Source organism: Mirounga leonina, unplaced genomic scaffold, assembly GCF_011800145.1.
Source record: "Mirounga leonina isolate KUSES-001 unplaced genomic scaffold, KU_Mleo_1.0 Mir_154, whole genome shotgun sequence".
NCBI classification, from domain to species: domain Eukaryota; kingdom Metazoa; phylum Chordata; class Mammalia; order Carnivora; family Phocidae; genus Mirounga; species Mirounga leonina.
Window position 1 is genome coordinate 11,923,055 of NW_023270389.1, and position 24,516 is coordinate 11,947,570.

The 24,516-nt window shown below is 38.1% G+C and overlaps 1 protein-coding gene across 1 annotated transcript in view; it reads left to right on the forward strand.

Annotated features, from left to right (window-relative positions):
- Positions 1–3,345: 3,345 nt before the first annotated feature.
- EPRS1 (glutamyl-prolyl-tRNA synthetase 1) overlaps positions 3,346–24,516 on the forward strand; it is a 67,385-nt gene continuing 46,214 nt past the window's right edge. The window contains exons 1-10 of the mRNA XM_035010106.1: positions 3,346–3,513; positions 7,337–7,421; positions 10,137–10,236; positions 11,094–11,250; positions 12,768–12,907; positions 14,221–14,315; positions 18,683–18,809; positions 19,513–19,705; positions 21,375–21,546; positions 23,527–23,760. Coding sequence (XP_034865997.1) covers positions 3,468–3,513; positions 7,337–7,421; positions 10,137–10,236; positions 11,094–11,250; positions 12,768–12,907; positions 14,221–14,315; positions 18,683–18,809; positions 19,513–19,705; positions 21,375–21,546; positions 23,527–23,760 — 1,349 coding nt within the window. The 5' untranslated portion in view covers positions 3,346–3,467. The remainder of the gene's footprint in view (positions 3,514–7,336; positions 7,422–10,136; positions 10,237–11,093; positions 11,251–12,767; positions 12,908–14,220; positions 14,316–18,682; positions 18,810–19,512; positions 19,706–21,374; positions 21,547–23,526; positions 23,761–24,516) is intronic.

The window sequence follows — 24,516 nt, forward strand, 5'->3', positions numbered from 1 at the left end:
AATAAATGAATTAAAAAAATCTTTAAAAAAAAAAAGCTCTCTGCTAAGTGATTTTAAAGGGATAAATTTAAAACAGAAAAAGTAACAAAAGCTGATTCAAGACTACTCTGATTTCAAGTAGAACATTTTGTCTAACTTAGTAGTGGAGATAAACCATCAATGGAGAATATGAGGTTAAACAGGTAACAGTTCCATTTCTCACTTTTGTGTTTGTTATGAAAGACAATCTGTAAATATTATGTCTGAAAGGCTATAGATAAGAAATGCAAGATTAGCAAAAATTAAAAGCTTAAAGACAGCAAAAGCGATATGTGAAGGTATATTCAGGTCTGAAATTTGAATAAGAAGTCAGTCATGAAAATCTGGGGGAAAATAATTTCAGGCAAAAGGAAAGTGGCACAAACAGATAAAAGATGTGCTAGTATTCTTTTTTTAATTTAAGTCATTGGTTTACTGATAATATGTTTTATAAAAGAGATATATAAGAGTCCCAGATATTACCTGAATTCAAAGAAATGGAGGTGTCTGGGTTAATAAGTTTGAAGAGCAGGTGTAATTTGGTTTCATTAATGTAAAACAGTTCATAAACGATATTTCAACTTCAGAAGATGCAGTATTGAAATATTCCTTTGTCCATTCTTGAAGCTGCATGTTTTGTCCAAAGGGATTTATTTTTATTTATTTTTTTTAGAGAGAGAATGTGCATGGGGGTGGGAGGGCAGAGGGAGAGGAAGAGAGAGAACCTTACCAAGGCTCCATGTATAGGGTGGAGCCTGATGCGGAACCTGACGCAGAGTTGGAGCTTATGATCCTGAGATCATGACCTGAGCCAAAATTAAGAGTCAGACGCTTAAGTGACTGAGCTGCCCAGGTGCCGCTGAAGGGGAATTTTTTTTTTAAAGGGAATTTTAATGGGTAAAGTGTAGGTTTACGTGTGTGGAGAGAGAAATAGGCAGACATGCCATTTCAACTATTAAATTCTCTGTTATAAACTGGTGTTTAGAAAGGAAAACAAATCAAATAGAACCTATTTATTTCTAGCAATCAATTTACTGGAACAACTCTGAGATTTTACCGAAAGTAGTTGACTGGCTGATAGCATCTAGGGAGAAGAGGCTCTGCCAAAGAAAAAGATGCTGTTGGTTTGAATGTGATTGAAGAACAGAAGGGTGATCACAATGGAAATTTTCATAAATTGGCAATGATGTTGGAAGTTTCCATGCCAGTGTCAGCTGCAGACTCTGCCCTGCTCAGTCACCTCCACAAGGGACTTGTGTAAGATTTTAGACACCTTAGCCCCCTGGCTCCTGGTCATGCCCTGTTGACTGAACGTATCCGCTATTCCCATGGCTCCCAGCATGGCCTTGACATCAGAGCTCTTCCACTTTGAACGGCGGGAAGTACAAATCTACATCTCTCTTGCTCATATTCTGTGAGTTGCCCAGGTTATCAATTTTTTAGTGGCGAGTTTATCTTCAAGCTTCTGCGGACCACTTACTTCATTTGGCAGCAGCAAAATCCTGCTGAGATCTGCATGATCAATCCTGCTTAGATCAGCGAAGTCGTGCTTGCCTTTTTATGGTATTCCAGGATCTTGGCTTGTACATCCTTCAGGAAGGCAAAACTAAAGACCTTGCTTTGTTTCATCATCTGTTTAGATTTGCTCATATTCTTGTTCAGCCAAAATTCTCCTTCTTCAGTATGTTCTTTATCAAAATCCTGATCCCACTGCCCTTTGAAATAGACTTGTTCATCGGAACCAGTACAACAGAGCTGCTAGGAGAGCCATTAGAAAGTAATCCTTGATGTTCTTCATTTGTTTGCCCTTCCACCCAGGAATTAACTCTTCTTTCTTCAGCGTTTACATAATCAACAGATTCCACACTGGCTAGGTTAGATTTTTAACGTTATACAAGTCCTGAAGAAACTGATGCATCATTTTTCCATAGAGCCTTTTGGTCATGATGTTCAGTTCATGTGCATCAGTGGATTTCTTTAATTCAGTAAGAAACTTTTGAAATTGGTGATGCAGACATCTTGACTTTCAACCTGACCTGTTGTAGCCTTTCCTTTTGTGTCTCTGTGACTTCATTAAAGTGTGTCAAATTTCCCTCTCCTAGGATGATGTAATCTCGAGATCCTTAACTTCATTACATATGCAAAAACTCTATTTCCCAATAGTCACATTTACAGGGACTGAGGGCTAGGACTTGGACATATCTTTTCTTGGGAGACACAATTTAATCTACTATTTACCCCAGTGAACCGTACCTCCTGGTATTCATGCCTTTGTGCAGTCCTCTTTTTTTTATCTGGGTGGGCCCTGTGGTACTCACTGGTCACCAATCAAATGTTGCAAAAGTGATGCTGTGTGATTTGCAAAGTTAGGTCAGAAGGAACGTGGAAGTTTACATCTTGGTCTTTTGGAACCTTCACTCTCGGGGTACCCAGACACCCTGTAAGAAGTCTTTAGGCTTTAAATGCAGCGGACCCAAGAAACTATGGAGAGGGAGTGGGGTCCAGCTGAGCCTAGGCTTCCAGACTTCCCACCGCAGGCATCAGGTGAGTGAAGCGCTTCTGCACCTTCGACCACCCTAGCCTCCAGTTAAATAGCACCAAGTGACCCCACTTAGTGCCACGTGGGGCAACTGGTGGTGGTGGTGGAGTGGTGAGGTGAGATGGTTTTTGTAATCGATCCTTGGGCCCTTGACTCGAAGCGCGCACACACACACACACACGCACACACACACTCCCCTCCCCCCTCCCCTCCCCCACAGAGGTTGAGAGGAGAAATCCGATGACCCTGTGAAAGGCACGCTTGCAGAGTCCAGGCAAACAAAGCCCAAACAAATTCGGGCACCGCTTTTAGTAATGCCTTTTATAAATTAATCCTTCCTTTTTAAGCACTATTTTCACGTACGAAAATAACTCTTGGAAACACATTCTTCTTTTGAAAAATATGAGGAAACATTAGAAAAGCTCCCCCCATCCCCAGCGGAACCAGGGCTGCCGGTGTGGCGTGCATGCTTCCACGACTTTCTGTGTTTACAAACACAGTGCCATCAACACACTGCTCCACTTGCGGGTTCTGTTTCGGGGCTCACGTGCACGCCTCTCACACGGTGGAAACGGTCTCATAACTTGCTCTCCTCACTTTACCAAGTGTCGTAAAGTCCTGTTCACTTCAGCGTCTATCCCAGCGGCGTAAATCGCCACGTACGCCCTCCCGTCCCCAAATGGAGAGGGGCGGGGTCGAAGGCCTCGAGCCCGCCGCGGGGCGGAGACGGCGCACGGCGATGACGCAACGCGGTGTGCGCGGAGACGGCGGGAGCCACGACGCAAGGGAGGGGCGAAGGCTGCGGCAACGTCAGGCGCGCGCACACGTTGCAGCTTCTTGCTTTCGGCGGGTTCGGAGAGGTTCTGACGGCCAGGCAGGCGCACTGACAGGTAGCCGCAGACCGGCGGAGATGGCGACGCTCTGTCTGACCGTGAATGCAGGAGACCCTCCGCTGGGTAAGGGGACGAGGCCGCCGACCTGCGTGGGTTGCATCAGCCGGGGAGGGTGCGGGGCAGGGAAGGTCGCCGCGCCCGGCGTTGCGCAGTGGCGGTCACGGTCTGGGAGATTAGGCCTGCCCTCTCCTCGAAACTGTACACGGAGTGAGCTCTGCGCCCCTCATCTTCCATCCCCTGGCATGTGGATCTGCTCCTGAAGGCCGTTTTCTCGGGCGTGGAGGGAGGCGTGGTGTGAGCCCAGGCAGAGCGACGCGTCGCTCAGCTTCGGACCTTTTCTCTTAAGAGGGATGACTGTCAGCCAACTCCCCTCCCTTTTTGAAATGGCTTTCCATAGAGACCTGGAGCTGCTCGTAGAAATAGCGTTTTGAAAGTTAAAATCATCGTCTTCGCGTCCCCTCTTTTAGCATACCCCCCTTTACTTACATCTCCCTTCCTCCCTCTTCTCAGAACAGATCTTCAGTCCACTTGACTACCTTATGTTTCGTTGGGTTCAAGGGGAACAAGGCAGACGATTGTAGTAGCTGAGGTTGCATTACAACGAGGTTGCATTTATTTTTAATTAATGGTGGCAGGGTAATTGCTGGAACACTCAAGTACACTGCGGACTGATAGGGTTGCTTTACTACACACCCTTACGGATGTGGTCAACGCCAGAGTAAACGTCGGATCTGTCGCATTCCTAGTACATGTTAAGTTCTATTTGGATTTGCTTTTTCTGTGTGGCCGAGATTACTGTAGAGAGATAGTTTAGGATTTCTGCTTTTTCATTACTTTGGGAAATAACGCAAAAGAATTTGAGTAGTTTGTTAATCTCCTATTGGTTAATGTGTATGCATAGTATAGACTCACAAGTACTTTTTTTTTTTAAAGATTTTATTTTTAAGTAATCTCTACGCCAAACATGGGGCTCGAACTCTATCGCGAGATCAGGAGACACCCGCTCTACGGACTAAGCCCCCACAAGTAGTTTTTTAATGTGGGGGAAGTGCAGACTTTTAGATGCAGGTGACAGAATTACTCATTGCATTGTCAACTTCGGTGGTGTTCTGAGTCTTTTGGAATAAAACCCACAATTTAATAGCCATTTTAAATATTTAAAAAATGCTAATGTTTTAGCATATTGGTTCCAGTAATTATGGGCTAACCTCACACAAATCAATAAACTCTAAAAAAAAAAAAATGGGTTTGCTCTTTGGGCTGGAAAGTACTAGACAGTGTGGTCTCATGGTTAAGAGCAAAAACATTTGGTTCCTGGAGACCTGGGTCCGATCCTGGCTGCCACTTACTATTTGTGGAACCTTGGCAGGTTCTGTGTTTGGCTTCTCCCACAGTCCTCTGATTAAGAAAGAAGACTAGTATTTTCTAGATAGGGTTGGTTGCCAGAATTAAATGAGACTGTAGGTAAAATGCTGACACATTTTAGATATTCCATAGCTGTAGTTTTTACTAATGTTACTTAGCAAATCCCCCTGTTTCCTTAGTGATCACGTTCTGATTATTCTGAAAGAGGATCTTAGAGAAATTTATTGTCGTTTTCAACTGCAGACCAATTATAGAGTATATGTTTGCTTTTCCCCTCCTTGTTTGTTTTTTAATTCTTCCTACTGTTTGATTAAAAAACATCTTTAAATCAATAAAATTGGATGAAACATTTAGAAAAATAGATTGCATTGCTGGAATTTCCCTGTTTTACATGCATTCAGCATGTGAAGTGTTTTGTTTTTTTTTTAACGTTAAAATAATTTCAAACTTAAAAAGGTACAAGAATAGAACCAATTACTTTTTCCCCCCTGTACCACTGAAGAGCATACTGCAGATAATGATGCTTCAACATCAGGAATATGCCAACATACAGCTCTCTTAAGCAAGGAACCTTTTTACATGACCTGGTAGGACCATCAAAATCAGGAAGTACACATTGATACCATTCTTCTGTTTAATGCAGACACCCTGTTCATATTCCAACACTAATTGTGCCAACACCACTCAGTAGTACAGAGATCAAAATCCAGAATCATGCTTTGCACCTGGTTGTCATGTCTCTCCAGTTTCTTTCAATCTGGAATGTTTTTTCAGTCTTTCCTTGGCTTTCATAGCTTTGACCTCTCTGAAGACTAAAAACCAATTACTCGAAGAATGTCCCAATGATGTTTACTTGTGGCTTTATTCAGCTACACATCTTTGGCAAGAGTAGCACAGAAGTGATTCGTTGCTCTTCATTGTAGCCCATAAATTGGTGCATGAATTTGATTTTTCCCATTACCGATGATGTAACCTTGATTACTTAAGAGGGTGTCAGCCAGCTTTATGGACTGCAGAGTTTTCTCTGCATTTGACAGACATTTTGTGGGGAGATGCATTAGGACCATGTAAACATTCCACTCAAACCTTCGTTTACATGTTTCAGCACCCATTGATGCTTCCTGCCCAACTTGATTATTATTAAGAAGATGCCAAAAGGTGACCTTCCAATCTGCTGTTCCTTCTACATGTATTAGTTGACATTTTTCTGGCAGAAGATCTTTTTCTTTCCCATTAAAAAAAAATTCGTAACAAAATGTCTCAGGTTATAATCTGTATTATTTACTTTTACTCTTTTAATTTAAAAAATTTATTTTTTAAAATTAGTTTTATTGAGCTATAACGTGCATTTACTAAACTTCACCAATTTAAAATTGACAGATACGTACAGTAACCACTGCAATAATGATAGAGAATATTTCTCTCATTTTGGAAAGTTCCCTTATGTCCCTTTGCAGTCAGCTTCCTTTCCCCATCTCTGGTCCCTGATAGCCACTGATCTGCTTTCTGTCAGTATTCTATTTTTTCTAGAATTTCATATACATTGAATCATATCATATATATTCTTTTGTACCTAGGATAATGCTAACTTGTTGCCTGTAACAGAACTTTAGAGCTTCATGCTTTTTATTTGCTATATAGGATTTCCTTGTATGGACACATTAAAACTTGTATCATTTATGGTAGTAGTTACATTGCTACTGTTTGCCAGTGGGAGCCCCTCCAAGTTGGCCTCTGTGTCCTTTTGGCTTATCTGTTTGATTACTTCTTGCTTTCTAGCACAGAATTTTCCAGGTCTGTCTTGTACCTTCCCTGCCACAGCCCTGTTTCCAGTGGAGCTTGATATTTAGAAATCAGTATCTGGGTGCTGGTGGTTCATGTTGGCCAAATTTAAAGGACAAAAGATTAATGAATCAATTTAGGATATTTAATAGGTGTTGAGAGGCAGATTACACCGTGTTTTAGAGTTTAACTTCTGGACCGCCATAGGCCTGCATTCAGTTCCTGAGTGTCACATATTTAGTCAAGGACTTTGGGTTCATTATTTAATCTTTCCAAGCCTCAGTTTCCTCTTCTGTAAAATGGAGATAAAGATGTTTACGTCTTAAGATCACTACAAAGATTAAAAATTATAATGACTGTAAAGCATTTTAGCATAGTGCCTACCACATAGTAATCACTCAGATGCTATTAACAGTTTTTATACAAGGCACTGTTCTCATTTCTTGTCTCCTGAGGGAAGAAAAGATTTATTTCGATGCCCTTAACTGGAAACTGAACATACTCAAAAGCAGTTGGAGTATGCCAGTGAATAGTTTCTTATATATTATTTTCCCAAGACCAGAAGGTGATCCTTTCTCTTTATATAAAGACTACTGGGAAAGAAGTTTACTCCTTGGTTTGTTGAGTCATTCTTACTGCTTTATGATTGGTTTGTTGAGTCATTCTTACTGCTTTATGATTCAGGTTTTAAATACTACATTGTTAATAAAGAAAAATCTTTTCATCTCATTCCACTTAGGAGCTTTGCTGGCCGTAGAACATGTGAAAGGCGACGTCAGCATTTCTCTTGAAGAAGGGAAAGAGAATATTCTTTATGTGTCTGAGTAAGTACTTCTGTGTCTGTTTTCAGTACTGAACAGCATTTTTTAAATATTCGGAATTCAATGTTCTATGCTTGTTTTATTTGCTAGTTGGTAGATTAACTCTAGAAAGAAGTATGCTTTTCTTCCTCATTCTTAAAAGAAGTATATCCAGAGGCTTATATTTGTCAGCAAGCTATCTGATCCCACTTATAATCTAAAAGAAACTAGAAACGTACAGAAAGATTTTTTTTTCTTTTTACTTTTCTGTTTTTGCAGGTTTCTACGAGCATATATTGTGTTTTTTTATTATTTATTTATTTTTTAAAAAAATTTTATTATGTTATGTTAGTCACCATACAATATATCATTGGTTTTGATGTGGTGAGCATATATTGTATGTTCTTGATTAAAGTGAATCATGTGCATCCCAGGATATATGGAAGATTAAACTTTTTTTTTTTTCTGGAACCCACTGTGAAGAATAAAAAGAATTGGAAAGGGAGATATTATTATCCTTAATTTTAGTTTAATGAAACTGAGGAATAGTTATAACCTGGTTTCAGATTCTTTTAAGAATACTTCACCACATAATAAAATCTGGACCAAATTGAAAGAAGTTTTCAAGGGTATTCTCAAGCTGGATACAGATTTGAAATGTGTTTAAAAGGTTCATAATAAACTGACAGAAAGACTTATATTGGGAAAGGGGCAAGATACATAAAAACACACACTCACACACATTCTTCTCCTCCCCATCTCCTCCTTCTTCCCAGTGTAGTTGTATCATAATTTTGGTTAGGTCGCCATTCAGTGTTTATACTGTAATGACCCAGTAAGTTTTATTCACTGCTGAGCCACATATTATGATTATTTTTTTGTGTACAACTTTTACTTTTCCATGGAATAATTGTTTGCTTTGTTCTCTTTCTTCTGAAGCCTCTCTGATTCAGGGGTCTGTAGGAATATTTTCTTTTGATTCAGTGTTCTGAAATTTCACAGTAATATGGTCTGGTTTGGGTCAATTTTTTTTTTAAAGATTTTATTTTTAAGTAATATATACATCCAATGTGGGGTTCAAACTCACAACCCTGAGATCAAGAGTCACATGTTCTACTGACTGAGCCAGCTTGGTGCCCTGTGTGGGTCCATTTTGAATCTGTTCCACTGGGTACTTAGTCTCCTTTCAATGTGGAAACTTGGAAATCCTGTTTTGGAAATTAAAAAAAATTTTTTTCTTTGATGATTTTCTCCTCCATTTTCTATTCTTCATATGGATGTTGGGATTAAGTATCACCTTCATTTTTCATCTATTTTTTCTTTTTTCTTTACTTTCTGGAGAGTTCTTCAACTTTATCATTCCTATTTTTCTATTGAGTTTTTTATTTCTGCTATATTTTTATTATCTAAGAGCTCGATTTTTTATTTTTTGAGTACTCCTTTTATAGTATCCTTGTTTCATGATTGCAATATATTGTTTCATTGCTTAAAGGAAATTTATTTACTTTTTAAATTTTCTTCTCCCTAATTTGCCTAAGTTGCATTTTTCTGTGTTTATTTTGGTTACTGTCTTTCAAGTTGAAAGCTTTCTTCAAATATTTGGTAACTCCTGATGACCTTCTCAGATTTTAACTGGAATTTAAAGCTGTTTATAAGTTCTGAATTCAAGGGTAGACTTGTTAGCTCTGAGCATACTTTGTGATGGTCTGATTGAATGGTTCACTTAGCCGGAACTTCTGATGTTAGTATCCTTAGTTATTTCTTCTTAGGCTGATCAGATTATTTAGTGAAGACTTTCAGTCTCCTGTTTGGAAGATAAAGAGTTGATGCCAGAATATTTTGGAAGCTGAGGGTGGGAAGAAGGCTATGGATCTCAGCATCTAATATGTATATATTCATTCTCCCAGTTACCTGCATAACCCAGTTCACAGCTGTGCCAGATTTCTCCCAGTTGAGAGACCTTTGTCTTACTCTTTAGAGAATAAGGCTTCAGTTTTTGCCAAGATTGAGTAAGAGGAGTGGTTCAGCTGAGCAGAATAGGGTTTGGTGGTGTCTGTTTCCCACTGATTTATAAATAGACTTTATACCACCCCTCCTTATTTTAGCCCCAGTTCACTCTCAATTCCATTGATTCATTAGTCTTTTGTGGATTCTAAAATTTGGGTTGGGTTGGTTTTCAGCTTTGTCCACTACCCACTTAAAATTCAGTTTCTTCAGACTTGTTGAATTCACCTGCTGTGTAGCTTCTTAAACTGTATTGTGACTGTTTCTTCTCCTTAGTCTCTTTTTCCTTATGGGTGTGTGTGTCTTTTAAAAACATTTTTACAGAACAGTTTTGATGGGGTTTGAGCTGTCCTCTTTACTTGGAAGTTGATACAGCTAGCCTCTTCATGACTGTATATCCTTGATTTCTCTGCCTTGATTTATTTTAAATCGCTATTGATCTTGATATCCCAGTTATATTTTCATTTTTCCACCACTGAATAGACAATAGTTAGAAGGACAAAGCATTATAGATAGTTCACTCTAAACCGAATTGTTGGATTTGGCTGAACATTCAGAACAAATTGGAGTTTGATAGATACAGTAAAGAATACATTAGGTGGATTTTTTTTAAACTGTAGTTGAAAATACATGGTAGATATAAGGTTTAATATTTTTATACTTCTTTGTAAGCCTCATGACTGCTACTGATTTGCTAGAGCTGTGGTAATATTTTATCTCATGCTTGTATTCTAGAAATGTGGTATTCACAGACATAAATTCCATACTTCGCTACTTGGCTCGAGTTGCAACGACAGCTGGGCTCTATGGTTCTAACCTGCTGGAACATACTGAGGTAAGGAATGAACATTTCCTTGGGTTTGTTTTGATTTATGTTCTGTTCTTTTGAGAACTTCATTTTATTGTTGGCTTATGTACTATTATTCTATGTAAGGATATTCATGGACTTTAGTGGTAGACCTAGTTAAGGAATTCTCATCCTGTTTTTATTTTCGGAGGGGGGGAGAAAAACACCTAATGTCTCCTAAGTTTGAACTTTTAATCCCATACCAGCTGTCCCGTTGGGTCAGTGAGTGCTGTCTTCTTCCTAGATTCCCAGGAAGGAATCAGGTGAGGCAGCAGGCCTAGAAAAGTTAAGAGATTTTCCCAGGGTCACACACGTAGTTTGGATCCCCTTTTCCTTTCTAGGTATACACTTTAATTAATTACAGCAGCAGTAGATTAACTTCCAGTACTGCTGTTTAGATGCCTTCTGTTTGTTTGTATTCAGCTCCACTTCTCCTAAGTTTTATGAAATTCAGTATACAAAGAGTAGTTGCCTAGGCATTTAGTTTTAAATTTTACAGGTAGATGAATCTGTTTGGCTAGGTATCACCTATTGGTTTTGGCTAAGTATCACCTAGTGGGTTATTCCTTCCTGCTGCCAGTTCTCAAATCTTTGTTTTTCTTTTTCTTCTCTGAAGTGCTTGTCTGCACTCCTTGGGGGCGGGGGGGCGGCGGGGGAGAAGCACAGAACTATAACAATGAAATTTGTTCATTTAAATGCCACTTTAGATCTCAGGCAACCAAAATTAAATCCATATAATGGCAAATCCTGTAATTTGAGATGAGATTAGGCATGATTCTGAGGTCATTTGTTTGTTTAAATCTAAACCCTGAGGTGCATTTCTTTTTGATCTTTTATGTCCACAGATTGATCACTGGTTGGAGTTTAGTGCTACAAAATTGTCTTCATGTAATTTGTTTACTTCTGCAATCAACGAGCTCAATCATTGCCTGTCTCTGAGAACATACTTAGTTGGAAATTCCTTGAGCTTAGCAGATTTGTGTGTTTGGGCCACCCTAAAAGGTATCTATTCTTCCTGAAGAATGCTTTATTTTTATTACTTGATATTTTGCTGGATAAGAAGTGTGCATTTTTCTACATATACACATATGTATTGTGCATGCACGCACGTGTGTGTGTAGAAAGAGAGTCACTTAGGACTTCCTTGCAAAGGAATGACTGCTTTGGCTATTTTATTCCTGTCCAGGCACAGGAATTCCCAATCCTTTGCTGTCCTGAGAGGTCTTTTCTCTCTCACTAACCCAACTCCCTTCTGCTTGTGAAGCTGACCTTGGTCCTGCTGAAGAAGCCTTCATCCCATTTATGTCAGCACCTCTGTTGTCTCAGTTGTTCCTTTACTCCAGGCATTGTTGTCTTTGATCACTTAGTAGAGGTATATGTGTGTTTGAGGGGGTGATCTGGAGTTGTTCCTCCTGGAGGTCACGGATTCTCTATTCTGACTACTTGGCAACAGGGTAGGATTATAGGATTGATGAGAGGTATAAAGAGGACTTAAATTTTGTTGGCTTATTTTCTTTAAAAAAAATAAAAACAAAAAACCTGAAGCAAATACGCCAGAAAGTTTTATCATTCTTTAAATCTGCATCATGTGGGATTTTTTATGTTGTGTGTACTATTTTTGTGGCTAAAAATTTTCTCCGAATTCAGTTAAATTGTTATAATAATAACCAACATAAATTGAAGGCCTTTTCTAATTAGATGTTTTCATATATAGGTTTGACATTTTCATCTTTTTTGATTTTTGACTTAGTATTCATGAAAGAATAATATCTTAAGGATGTAACTTTTCTGATATTAAAGAATTAAATTTTCCTTCACTGCCTACTTTTGATACTACACTTGAAGAAATGAGCTACTTCTTGATCTTGATAGGAAACTTTTGTTTTCTAGTTGATCTACTTAAAGCCTTTCCTTAATTATGAAATATGACGTTGGCCTTATAGTGGATATGTGGTGGTGGTGAGGGCAGGATTTAGTACAGCAAAAATATATATATATTTTTAAAGATTTTATTTTTTATTTATTTATTTGAGAGAGAGAGAATGAGAGAGAGCACATGAGAGGGGGGAGGGTCAGAGGGAGAAGCAGACTCCCTGCCGAACAGGGAGCCCGATGCGGGACTTGATCCCAGGACTCCAGGATCATGACCTGAGCTGAAGGCAGTCGCTTAACCAACTGAGCCACCCAGGCGCCCAGCAAAAATATTTTTAATTAACTTCTGTGAATTCTGTAAAGTATATTAAAATACTAGAAAACATTTCAGTGTATACCTAGATTGCAAATTTTTCATTATGGAAGCACTTTTTTTTTTTTTTTTAAAGTAGGCTCCATGCCCAGCATGGGGCTTGAACTCAAGATTCTGGGATTAAGAGTTGTGTGCTCTGTGGACTGAGCCAGCCAGGCACCCTTTTAGAAGCACAACTTTAAGCCATCTCATTTACTTAAATTAACCACGATTAGAACTTTGCTTTTAAAGTTGTGGATTTATTGAATGGTTTTAAAATTATTTTTGCTAATAGGCAGTGCTGCATGGCAAGAACAGTTGAAACAGAACAAAGCTCCAGTGCACGTAAAACGCTGGTTTGGCTTTCTCGAAGCCCAGCAGGCCTTCCAGTCTGTAGGTACCAAGTGGAATGTTTCAGCGACCAAAGCTAAAGTGGTAAGCTTTTTTAAATGCTGATATCTTAGTTGGTGTGAGACCATAGATCTGAAAACAAAATTATTCCTACTTATGGTTTATTTTTCTTTTCATGTGTGAAAAATCTTCTTGGAAAAATCTGTGGAGTCTGTTAAGTCTTGGCTTGCCTTTAACTGTTTAACTCCATAAAGCCTTAATCTTTGTAGTTATATGTCTAAAATATTATGATCATCCAATGTATGTCCCTTAGGAAATCCAAAATCCAAGTAACTAAAATCTCATTATTTATAGCTATATGATTTTTTCTTCCCCCCAACTCTCCTGTTTGTTCATTTTTGGCCATTGAGTCCTGGGCTTCTGCAGAGCCTTTTTGTTAATCTCTAGGAGGATGTGATGTAAAGTCCAGTAGAAAAGATTCTCTTCCCCAGCCAGAGTCTCTCTGCTTTGATCTGTTCCACATATTAGGCACGTGTAGTAAAGTTTCAACTTAAAGTTTCTTTTCCATTGCAATAAAAATTTGAAAACTACTGCCTATTTGGATCAAGACACCACAGTCCACTCTGTTGTTTTGGCTAAAAATCGTCACTCATTCTTCAGCATTTTTCCCATGGAATCAGTCACCAAGTTCTGTTCTTCTCATATCTATTGATACGTTTTCTGTCTCCACTGTTACTGATTTTTATTGAAACCTCATTACCCCTTGGTTGATTTAATACCATAATCTCATCCAAGGTCTCTGTCTTTTCTAGTTCAGCCTCTGCGTTGTCCTGGGTATCATGTTAGAAAACACAAATAAATGGTCCCATTACCCCTGGGATTTCCTCGTTGCCTAAAACCTAAAAGCACGTGTATGAGGGGCTTCGTATTTTGGACCTTGTCAACAGTTCAGCTTCCTTGCCTATCCACCCCACATGCATTTCTGACTTTTCAAGGACATCGCACTTTGTGTCTTACCTGTGCTGTTGTTCCTTTTCTTAGAAAGAAGGCCCTTACACATTCTGCGTCTGGCACATTTCCACTTACTTTTTAAGGTCCAGCTTGGTTCTTACCTCCTTTTAAGCTTTTCCTGATGAAAAGGCTATTGGTTAACTTCAACTGACTGCTCTAACAGCCCTCTATAAGTATACATGTATATCTCTGTTACCAGTGGTTGGTTTTGTTTACATCCTTCACAAGGTTTTGGGTCCTCAAGTGCAAGGACAACGTTCAAGTCCTCATTTATCTTATAACCATGCCTGGTACATAGTGGGTACTGAGGAAGTATTTGTTGGATGAATGTATTCTTAAACATTTAATGATATAACTGTATTTGTTGTTTCTGTTCTGCTTTTCAGACACCTGAGAAAAAACAAGATGTTGGGAAATTTGTTGAGCTTCCAGGTGCTGAGATGGGAAAGGTTACTGTCAGATTTCCTCCAGAGGCTAGTGGGTAAGAAAATGTAACTTGTAATTACAATGGAATATATTTATTTGAAAAGCTTAAAATAGTTAAATACTTATAATATTACTAGAATACTAATATAGAAGAAAATAAGTAAGATTTTAATTATGGGAATCAAAATTCTAAACATCTTAATTGTCTGTTATTGACAGCTGATGTTAATGTATTAAATTTGTAGTTTTAGCTTATTAATCAGACAATTGTTATTTTACCCCAGACAGAATTTTAATTATAGAGAATACCCATAAATATAAAGTCTTAAGTTTTATTTGCATTTTGAAATTTTTCAGCTCTCATTTAATAAGGATTTGTATTTGTACCCTGAGCATTCTTTCGGTTAGCAGAAGTTATGGCAGAATTATTTTTAAGTTACTTTTTTTCTGAAATAAAGAAAGGGGCATCCTGAAAAGCCTATTCCTTTTCAGTTTTTTCTGTTACCAGCAGGCTTCCTAACCCCTTTCACTTTTGCCACCGAAAGAAAATAATAACATTTGAATAGCTCTTTGGAGAAAAAGACTTGTTCTGGCTGGTGGCCACCAGCCTGGGGCTGCCCCAGGCCTTGCCCAGCATTGCCCTGGGCTGAGGGGAATCCACCTTCGCACATGCATCAGCCTCTTTGAGCATACTGGACAAGCTTTGTGATAGCGCTCTTCCAGTGGGAGTAATACAATAAAATGTGTCTTATTAAAGCAATTAGCCTCAGGAACTTAGCCATTAGGAAAGAATTGTGCCATATTTGGTAAATGAGGTGATTTTTTCTCCCTAAATTTTGTTTAATTTCAGATTTTGTATTTTATGGCTAAATTCTTACCCATTTGTGGTAAGTGGAATGTGTAGACAATAGAAAGCAGATAAGGAAGAAAACCATTTTATTTTAGCTGTTCTTAGTAGTTCTTCACAAACTTTTCATAAGCACCACTGACAGGAAAATCTGTTTTAGAATTCCACTTTTTCTCTCTGCTTTTCTAAGTTTGCTGATGAAGGTGGTGAAATGAAGGATAAATAGAAGATGAAGGAGAAATAATGAATTTGGAAAATTCACAGACTAAATTATTAAGTGGTCGATTGGTAGTTAACTGGGTGGAATCCCATAAATAAGACTTAACCATATGTGCTTTAATTCCCACAGACATCTTGGGTCCTTGTGGCCCAGTATTCTGCTCTTCTGTACTTAGTGTGAGAGGTCCTGGTTGCCCATTGGTAGTGACTTCAGTGGTTTGCTAAAGTCACTTTCTTAGCAGTGGCTGTTTATAGCTCTGGCATTTGAACATTAGTCCTTTTAGACTCTCTTTATGTTTTTTGTCACTGTCATTTCTTAGAATAGTGAGTGCCTCATCTTTATAATTTATGAAGTACATTTGTCTGCCATAAATTATATCAATTTCAGAGACCATGCTCTTGGCCAAATACAGTTTTGGGATTTGGAATATAAATCAGTATTCAGGTTTTCTCGTCTTTTTTTGTTTGTTTTTTGTTTTACTATTCATAATTTTATCATATCCCTTTATACTGCTAAAGAATTCTTTAATTTTTCTTTTCCTAAGATTTTATTTTTAAGTAATCTCTACACCCAGCATGGGGCTTTAAATTACAATCTTTTTTTTTTTTAAAGATTTTATTTATTTGAGACAGAGAGAATGAGAGACAGAGAGCATGAGAGGGAGGAGGGTCAGAGGGAGAAGCAGACTCCCTGCCGAGCAGGGAGCCTGATGCGGGACTCGATCCCGGGACTCCAGGATCATGACCTGAGCCGAAGGCAGTCGCTTAACCAACTGAGCCACCCAGGCGCCCTAAATTACAATCTTGAGATCAAGAGTTGCATGCTCTACTGACTGAGCCAGCTAGGCTCCCCCCTGTAATGTTTCTTTTTAGTCATTTTATTTTTCTGTGTCTTTCATGAAAGGCCAGAACGCTTGACTTTTTTTGTTTGTTTAAGATTTTATTTATTTATTTGACAGAGAGAGCACAAAAACAGGGGGAGCGGCAGGCAGAGGTAGTGGGAGAAGCCGATTCCCTACTGAGCCAGGAGCCGATGCAGGGGTTTGATCCCAGGACTCTGGGATCATGACCTGAGCTGAAGGCAGATGCTGAACTGACTGAGCCACCCAGGCGCCCTGAAGGCTTGACTTGTGCCCTTGTTCTTATTCTTAGCTAACCTGTTATGTGCAGGTACTACCAGGCATTGTACATTTACTGTTTTAATAGCCCTGTGAGGAAAGCTCTTTAATAGCTGCATTTTACAAATGTTTTCAGAAACATTCCTACAACATTTTGGTAGTTTGCCAAACTTGTGCTATTTGGCTCTAGAGTCCATTTGACTTAAAATTCTGCAGCCTATATCTGTTACATGTGGCAGAAGCCCAATTCGGTGTTTGTACTAACTGACGCAGCATGAATCTTACTTTCTTTAGTTAGCTAGTTGTCTCTTGAGCTGATTATTTTAGTTACCTTGTGAATATTTTATAGTCCTTTTAGCTTTCTTGACATTTAGAATTGTTAGAACCACACACATTATTTCAGATTCAGAAACAGTATCTTTAAGGTAATGGTTCAATTTCCTGACCTCTCTTAAATTAATTCCTTTATGTAAAGCCTAGCACATTAACTGTCTTATAGTATGGGTAGTCAGTGATAATTAGTTTGTTGTTTTTTTTTTCTTCCTAATGATGGATATAGCATGATACAGGTATGACACTTTGAACAAAGACTAAAGATAGTGTTTCTGTTTCTTTTTTCTTTTTCTTTTAAGATTTTTATTTATTTATTTGACAGAGAGAGACACAGTGAAAGAGGGAACACAAGAAGGGGGTGTGGGGGAGGGAGAAGCAGGCTTCCTGCCGAGCAGGGAGCCCAATGTGGGGCTCGATCCCAGGACCGTGGGATCATGACCTGAGCCGAAGGCAGATGCTTAACGACTGAGCCACCCAGGCGCCCCAGTGTTTGTTTCTTTCTTGGAACTCACAGTCCTTTGTTCTGTTTTATTTTTGGTAAACCTTTTATTTTAGGGGTAGTTTTAATTTACAGAAACATAGTAAAGATAGTACAAAATGTTCCCACATACACTGTACCCAATTAAGTCTGGTACCTTTGTCACAACTGGTGAACCAATATCAATTTTTTATTATTATTATCACCTAAACTCCATACCTTTTTTGGATTTCATTAGTATTTCCCTAATGTCCTTTTTCTGTTTTAGAATCTCATCTGGGTTACCAGTGACAGCCTTTTATATTATGCAGAAAGTTTTGAATAACCCTAAATGCATTGCTTTGTACTTGTCTATGTTAACCTGTGTGCATATATATGCTTAACATTGAATCATCGATCTAGAATGCTGTGTGAATTTCGAAAATGTGGATTGATTTAAAAATTGAAGTGAAGACTTGCAGGGAGTTGTATTTTCCCCTCCCCTGTTGATACCAGCTGAGATCAGGTTGGCATCAAACTAGGACCTAGTGCAGTGGGACCATGGCTACCATTAGTGGAAACCAGTAAAAATTCGTGAGAGATGATTAAGCTTCCTTGATTCATGCCGTATTTGCTGCCCAGGAAAGGGTATTTTCTACAGTGGTGGTGTAGGATACTGCTTTTTACACACTTAGCTGATAGAGGAGAATGTTGATCTAGAATATTATCAGCAGTGCCTGTGACATATTTTATTCCTTATAATTGCCAACTGCCCATAGGAACAGAATAGTGTTTTCATAGATTGTGATTCACGGAGTGTTGGTACTGGAAGGTCCTTTAGCTAAAATCCTTTTATTTTGGCTTCTGAGAAAACGGACGCCTTGAGAAGTAAGTGGCTCCTCTGCAGCCTCCTGATCCCCACGTGCCCTTTCATGGAGCCCTCACACGGCAGTGGTGACCTCAGAGGTGCCTCTGGCTGGCGTGCATGAGGTGGGTGCTCGGCTCTCGGTAGCATCAGGTCTTAGTGGAGAGTATACACTCCCGCGGAGCATAGCATTGGAAGCCGTCTCGGAGGCAGTTTTCCTCTAACCAAATGACCGCTCGTTCCCTCTGTAAGAGAAGAAAAAAAAAAAGATTTTCCTTAAGGTTGTTTGTTTTGTTTTTTGTTTTGTTTTTTTCTCCTTAAGGTGGTAATATTAACAAATAACTTTTCCCTTTGTGAACGTGTGCATATGAAATTGTTTCTTGTGATTATTTTATAAATGTTGTAGTCTTTTTCTTCCTGTGAAGGTCAGATTTTCTATCACAGTACTTTTTTGTTGGAAAATAAAATATGACTGGAGTACCAACTAGGATTTTTGTTTAGTCCTCATCTCCTCAAAAGGTTAAGTTTAAATATTTAGTTAAAACATGTTAATGAGTTTCTTTGTGAAATGTTTTTGTTTTAGTTACTTACACATTGGGCATGCAAAAGCTGCTCTTCTGAACCAGCACTACCAGGTTAACTTTAAAGGGAAACTGATCATGAGATTTGATGACACAAATCCTGAAAAAGAAAAGGAAGATTTTGAGAAGGTAATTAAAGGTGTAGTGATGACCCTTTGTCAGAAAAGTTAATGAAAATTAGAGGGTGACCTGATACCTTCATGGTATGAAAATAAGTTTGTTCTCATAGCTGCTTTTTTCCCTCCTCTGTATATTTTGTGTCTGAGACCTAAGCCAAGCAATATTGAGCTCCATACCAAAAAAACTTCAATTTATTTTTTTCTTCCTCAATTGTACAATTTACCAAAGTGTGCTATATTTGCCTATAAGTACCAGTTTCTTAAATGAATTGGTCACTAGAGGCAGGTTTCCTTTTTGTCATACAATTGTTAAGTGTGTGAATGAAAGAAACACTTAAGTAGGTGTTGGAAAATTGGGAATGTTTCCTAGCCTCTTTTATTTTCTTTATTCAGAAGCACTGCAATATATTCAAAGAGAGGGCAAATGATTGTCAGTATGACCAATAATAACCAGTTTTCCAGAGTAAATGGAAAGCTCCATCATGAGATCAGCCTTCTCAGCTGCAAATTTGGAGACTAGTATAATGAATATCTTTTTTTTCTTTTCTGATCTAATATACAACTTGCACAACCATTTGCAGGCTTTTTATTTTATTTTATTTTTTTGACTGATGGTGTATAATTACGTTTGCCCAAATGCAGTTATCAAGGACTGAAAATACACAAGAAAATGCAGAAGATAAATTGATGGTTATTTTGGATTCTTTTTGCAGGTTATCTTGGAAGATGTTGCAATGTTGCATATCAAACCAGATCAATTTACTTATACCTCGGATCATTTTGAAACTATAATGAAATATGCAGAGAAGCTAATTCAGGAAGGGAAGGCTTATGTGGATGATACTCCTGCTGAGCAGATGAAAGCAGAACGTGAGCAGAGGATAGAATCCAAGCATAGGAAAAACTGTAAGGCACATTTCGTGTTTTGTATTTTAACTGTTGATTTTTGAATCTGTTCTTTAGTAGAACAAGATTTCTATGAAAGATGCTGATTTGAGACACATTTGGGAATATGATTCATACATTAATTCATCACAGCATTCTTTTTATCATCTTTACATTGTTTTTACTTTGTGGGCGTCACAACTGCATGCGAAGTGTGTGTGCCCTTAGTGTCCCACTTACTAAGTGCCATCTTCTGCATTGTATTCATTCCATTTGAATGGTTAGTTCTGCAACTTTTTGTAGTTCTCCCAATTTAAATACTTAGCTTTTCTATAAAAGGTTTGATGATCATGTTATTAGTACCCAAGTCATCTTCTTAGATGTGGGTAAATGTGAATATAATATTGATTATAACATTTAAGCTTGATACTACTCTATACCTCAGAAATACTACTTAATGAAAGAGCATATCTTTCTTATTTTTTTTTTTTTTAAGATTTTATTTATTTGACAGAGACACAGCGAAAGAGGGAACACAAGCAGAGGGAGTGGGAGAGGGAGAAGCAGGCTTCCCGCTGAGCAGAGAGCCCGATGCGGGGCTCGATCCCAGGACCCCGGGATCATGACCTGAGCTGAAGGCAGACGCTTAATGACTGAGCCACCCAGGCGCCCCAAAGAGCATATCTTTCTTATTCATTACTTGTTCCCTGAGCTACTGAATAAGGCTATTTTCATTCTGCAGTTATGTTGCCATAATTTCCACAATACTGAATTTAAATCTTGGCAAGTGTATAGTAAATTCAGTTTGTTACAGAAGTCTTTCTTTTTTCTCTCTCTTTTTTAAGTTTCCCTACGTTTTCAAATACAGTTAACTGTACTTTTAGACCTCCCTTGATTTTTTTGAGGGCAGGTAAAATGTGTCCGTTGTCTTCAGGAGCATCCACAGAGAATCGTGTAATAGTTCTTTCTTACCTACATGGGACAGGTTTTCAATATTCTCACATAAATAGAACCATAGCCACTTGGGACATAGAATTCTTTTTTCTGGGATTAAACTTGTGTCATTGTTTTCTGTGATCTCTCATGTTTTTCAATCCAAGAGTCTCCTGCTTTCCACTGGAATGACTGACAGGGCTTTCAGCAAGCCCATGGGCTCAGGCTCGCAGCCCGAGCCATGCTCTTTACCTGGGCATGGGCTGTAGTGCTGATGCATGTGGGCCCTGTGGATCAGACCAGTCTGGTCTATCCCCTGGGCATGAGGTGGCAAAGGGGGACAGAATGGTTCTGCTTCAAAGGCAGTATTAAAATTTGAGGGGGTCAGGGGCTGGCCAGTTGTGCTGTGATGGGAAAATGGGAGATGCAGCATGAGAAAAACCTTCAGGCCTCTTGCTCTCTCTCTTACCCTTAATCAGTACTACATCATTGGAATGTGTTGATTTGACTTCTAAAAATGTATTTATAGAGTATATTTTGTAAGTGTTCTGTGAGACTTTTTCATAAGAAAATGATGCATTTACTTTTCATACCAGATATTAGAACTATTACAGTACTTTTAAACTAGTGGAGTGTGCTTATAATATACAAATAGAATATGAAAATTTGTATCAAATTATGGGACTATTAAACTAATTTGAATTCAACTAGATTAGTAATACATTAGATAAACTGTGATATAATTATCATTTCATAGCTATTGAGAAGAATCTGCAAATGTGGGAAGAAATGAAAAAAGGAAGCCAGTTTGGTCAGTCCTGTTGTCTGAGAGCAAAAATTGACATGAGTAGTAACAATGGATGTATGAGAGACCCAACGCTTTATCGCTGTAAAATTCAGCCACATCCAAGAACTGGAAATAAATACAAGTGAGTGCATCTCTTTCATTATGCTTGGTAGCCTACTACGATTTTGCTTTGATGATCTCTGTAAATAAAGAGTAGATGCAGAATAGTCAAGAGACTTTGATCTTTGTTCATCCACAGATTAGTAACTGCTGTTGGTAAAGCATGTAATCTAATCTCTTGGGGTGTTTACTCACCTATTGATTAAGGTTATGCTAGGTTATTTCTAAGATCATTTCCATCTATAAAAGTCCTTCAGTCTGCTTTAAAGTTGCTTTTTATGTATTGATTAGGTTTACTGTGGTGTATCTTTAGATAAAGATACTTTTCTTCCTCTTATAAACTTGGATTCTGCTGGGCATAAATTGATTCACAAAAGTGAGAATTGAAAATTTACAATAAGAAAGTATGTGTCTTTTTTCTACTTTTGATTAGGTTTCTATGTGGGTTTTCAGTTAATGATTTTTTTCTTTAAATGGATTCCCCTCCCCTATTAATTTACTTTTATAAAGTAACTAGAATATTCTTTTATACTTTGAAGAAGCCTACTACATATAAATGCTGAATCAACACTTTTGAAGAGATTAGTGAATGTAAATGCTAACCTGTTTAGCCAGTGTAATTTTCTTTAAACGTGTGGGTGTACATGTGTGTGTCCATATGTAGACAAACACCTTATACATGTAGTTACAGGTGTCTACATAAGTCTTTCATTTTTAACAGGGTGCTTCCTCCTTATTTTACTAAGCAAATACTTTGAATACATTTGGAAAAGTGAATTTGGGTACACATTTTCAGTATCAAATAATTGCTAAGCATAATGCAGTAACATTTTAATGAAGTTATATCCAAAAATTAGAAGGCATAATGCAATATTATATTTGTTAAAATTCAAATTAAAAGTACTTGCACATTGTGTTCATTATTTTAATCAGGAATTGTTTTTAAGACTATTTCATCTTAAATGGGTGATTTTAATTAACCTACTTTTCTTCTCTTTTACTTGTCAGAAGAATATGCTTTGTTCTTAAATTCATTTAATTACAGGAGATTTAAGCTTAGGTATTTACTCAAATGTGGGATTAGTTAAGATGTTGAAAGGCTAAAAATTCCCTTGAATTATTATGTACAGTTGACCCTTGAGCAATGTAGAGAGTTAGGACGCCGACCCCCTGCACAGTCAGAAATCTCTATATGACTTTTGATTCCCCAAAAACTTAGCTACTAGTAGCCTCCTATTTTTTTTTTTTTTTGAAGATTTTATTTATTTATTTGACAGAGAGAGACACAGTGAGAGAGGGAACACAAGCAGGGGGAGTGGGAGAGGGAGAAGCAGGCTTCCCGCAGAGCAGGGAGCCCGATGTGGGGCTCGATCCCAGGACCCTGGGATCACGACCTGAGCCGAAGGCAGACGCTTAACGACTGAGCCACCCAGGCGCCCCTAGTAGCCTCCTATTGACCAGAAGCCTTACTGATAACATAAACAGTCAATTAACACATATTTTTACGTTATATGTATTATATATTGTATTCTTAAAATAAGCCAGAGAAAATAAAATGTTATTAAGAAAATCATAAGAATACCTTTGTAGTACTGCACTGTATTTATAAAAATCCATGTGTAAGTGGACCCATGCAGTTCTAATTTGTGGTGTTGAAGGATCAGGTGTATTTTGCTTTTTGCTTTCTACCATGCTATACATTGGCCATTACAGAAGTATGATTGTAGAATTTGCTGTGCCAATCAATACCCAATTGTCTATTAAATTGCAAATTTGCTTTTTTGTTTCAATATTGAGGGGTTAACTGATTTATTGTTCTGAAAGACATAATATTTTGATATACTTTGAATATTATGGGTAATACAACCTGTTGATTTTTAAGAAATTCCTAACTTGTAAGGAATTATATTTCAAATTACTATTGCTTCTTATAATACATAATCTAAGATGGAAATGGTAGAATGCTTCATTTTGCTTTTCAATATATTCCCTTTTTTTCCAGTGTTTATCCGACATACGATTTTGCCTGCCCCATAGTTGACAGTATTGAAGGTGTTACACATGCCCTGAGAACAACAGAATACCATGACAGAGATGAACAGTTTTATTGGATTATTGAAGCCTTAGGCATAAGAAAACCGTATATTTGGGAATATAGTCGACTAAATCTCAACAACACAGTGCTTTCCAAAAGAAAACTCACATGGTTTGTCAACGAAGGATTGGTAGATGGATGGTATGTTTACTGTTATCTAGAATTGAGAGGAGGAAGTAAGAACATGGTCTATCAGTGATTTTAAAACTGTTTTGAGGGGTGGGGGTAGGGGGTGAATGGGAAGAGGTGGAATGGGTAGGCCTCTAGGATTTCTAGTCCTTTATTTCATCTAACACATCAAGACCCCCTACCTCTCCCCTTTATTTTAGTGCTACAAACATGGAGTACCCATTTGGACCCTGGTGCATGGGAATGCAAAACACACAAGGGTGTATTCTCTGCAGATCTTAGCATTTTATAGACAAGTAGTTGTGACTCTGTCCTTTGTATATCTGGTTACCATTCTCCACACTCTGCTGAGGCTCTGAGGCTTTTCTTTTCAGGTGGGTCCCAGGAAGGCCAAAAATGCCCTGAGTTGAGGTGAGGACGTAAATGGTCTCTGCCTTGGTGTTGAAGACCCATCCTGTGGAGCTGTTGGTTTCCCAGAGGACTCAGCACCTAGGAAAAGTTTGCAAATCTCTGTAGCATATTAATAACCTATACAGGATTTCTATGAGAAAGTGGAGTATAAAAATTAAAGTCATCTTGTAGCTATATATCTGTGTAAATAAAACCTGTTCAGATGCGTTACCATGCTGATAAGTCTAAGAATATTTTTTATCCGAATTAACAGGAATGTATATTAGTTTCTGTTAGCATCACATAATAGTGACAATATTAAGTATATGTTGAATAATATGTATTTTATACTGGTTTATTGTAGAGCCGAATCTGATA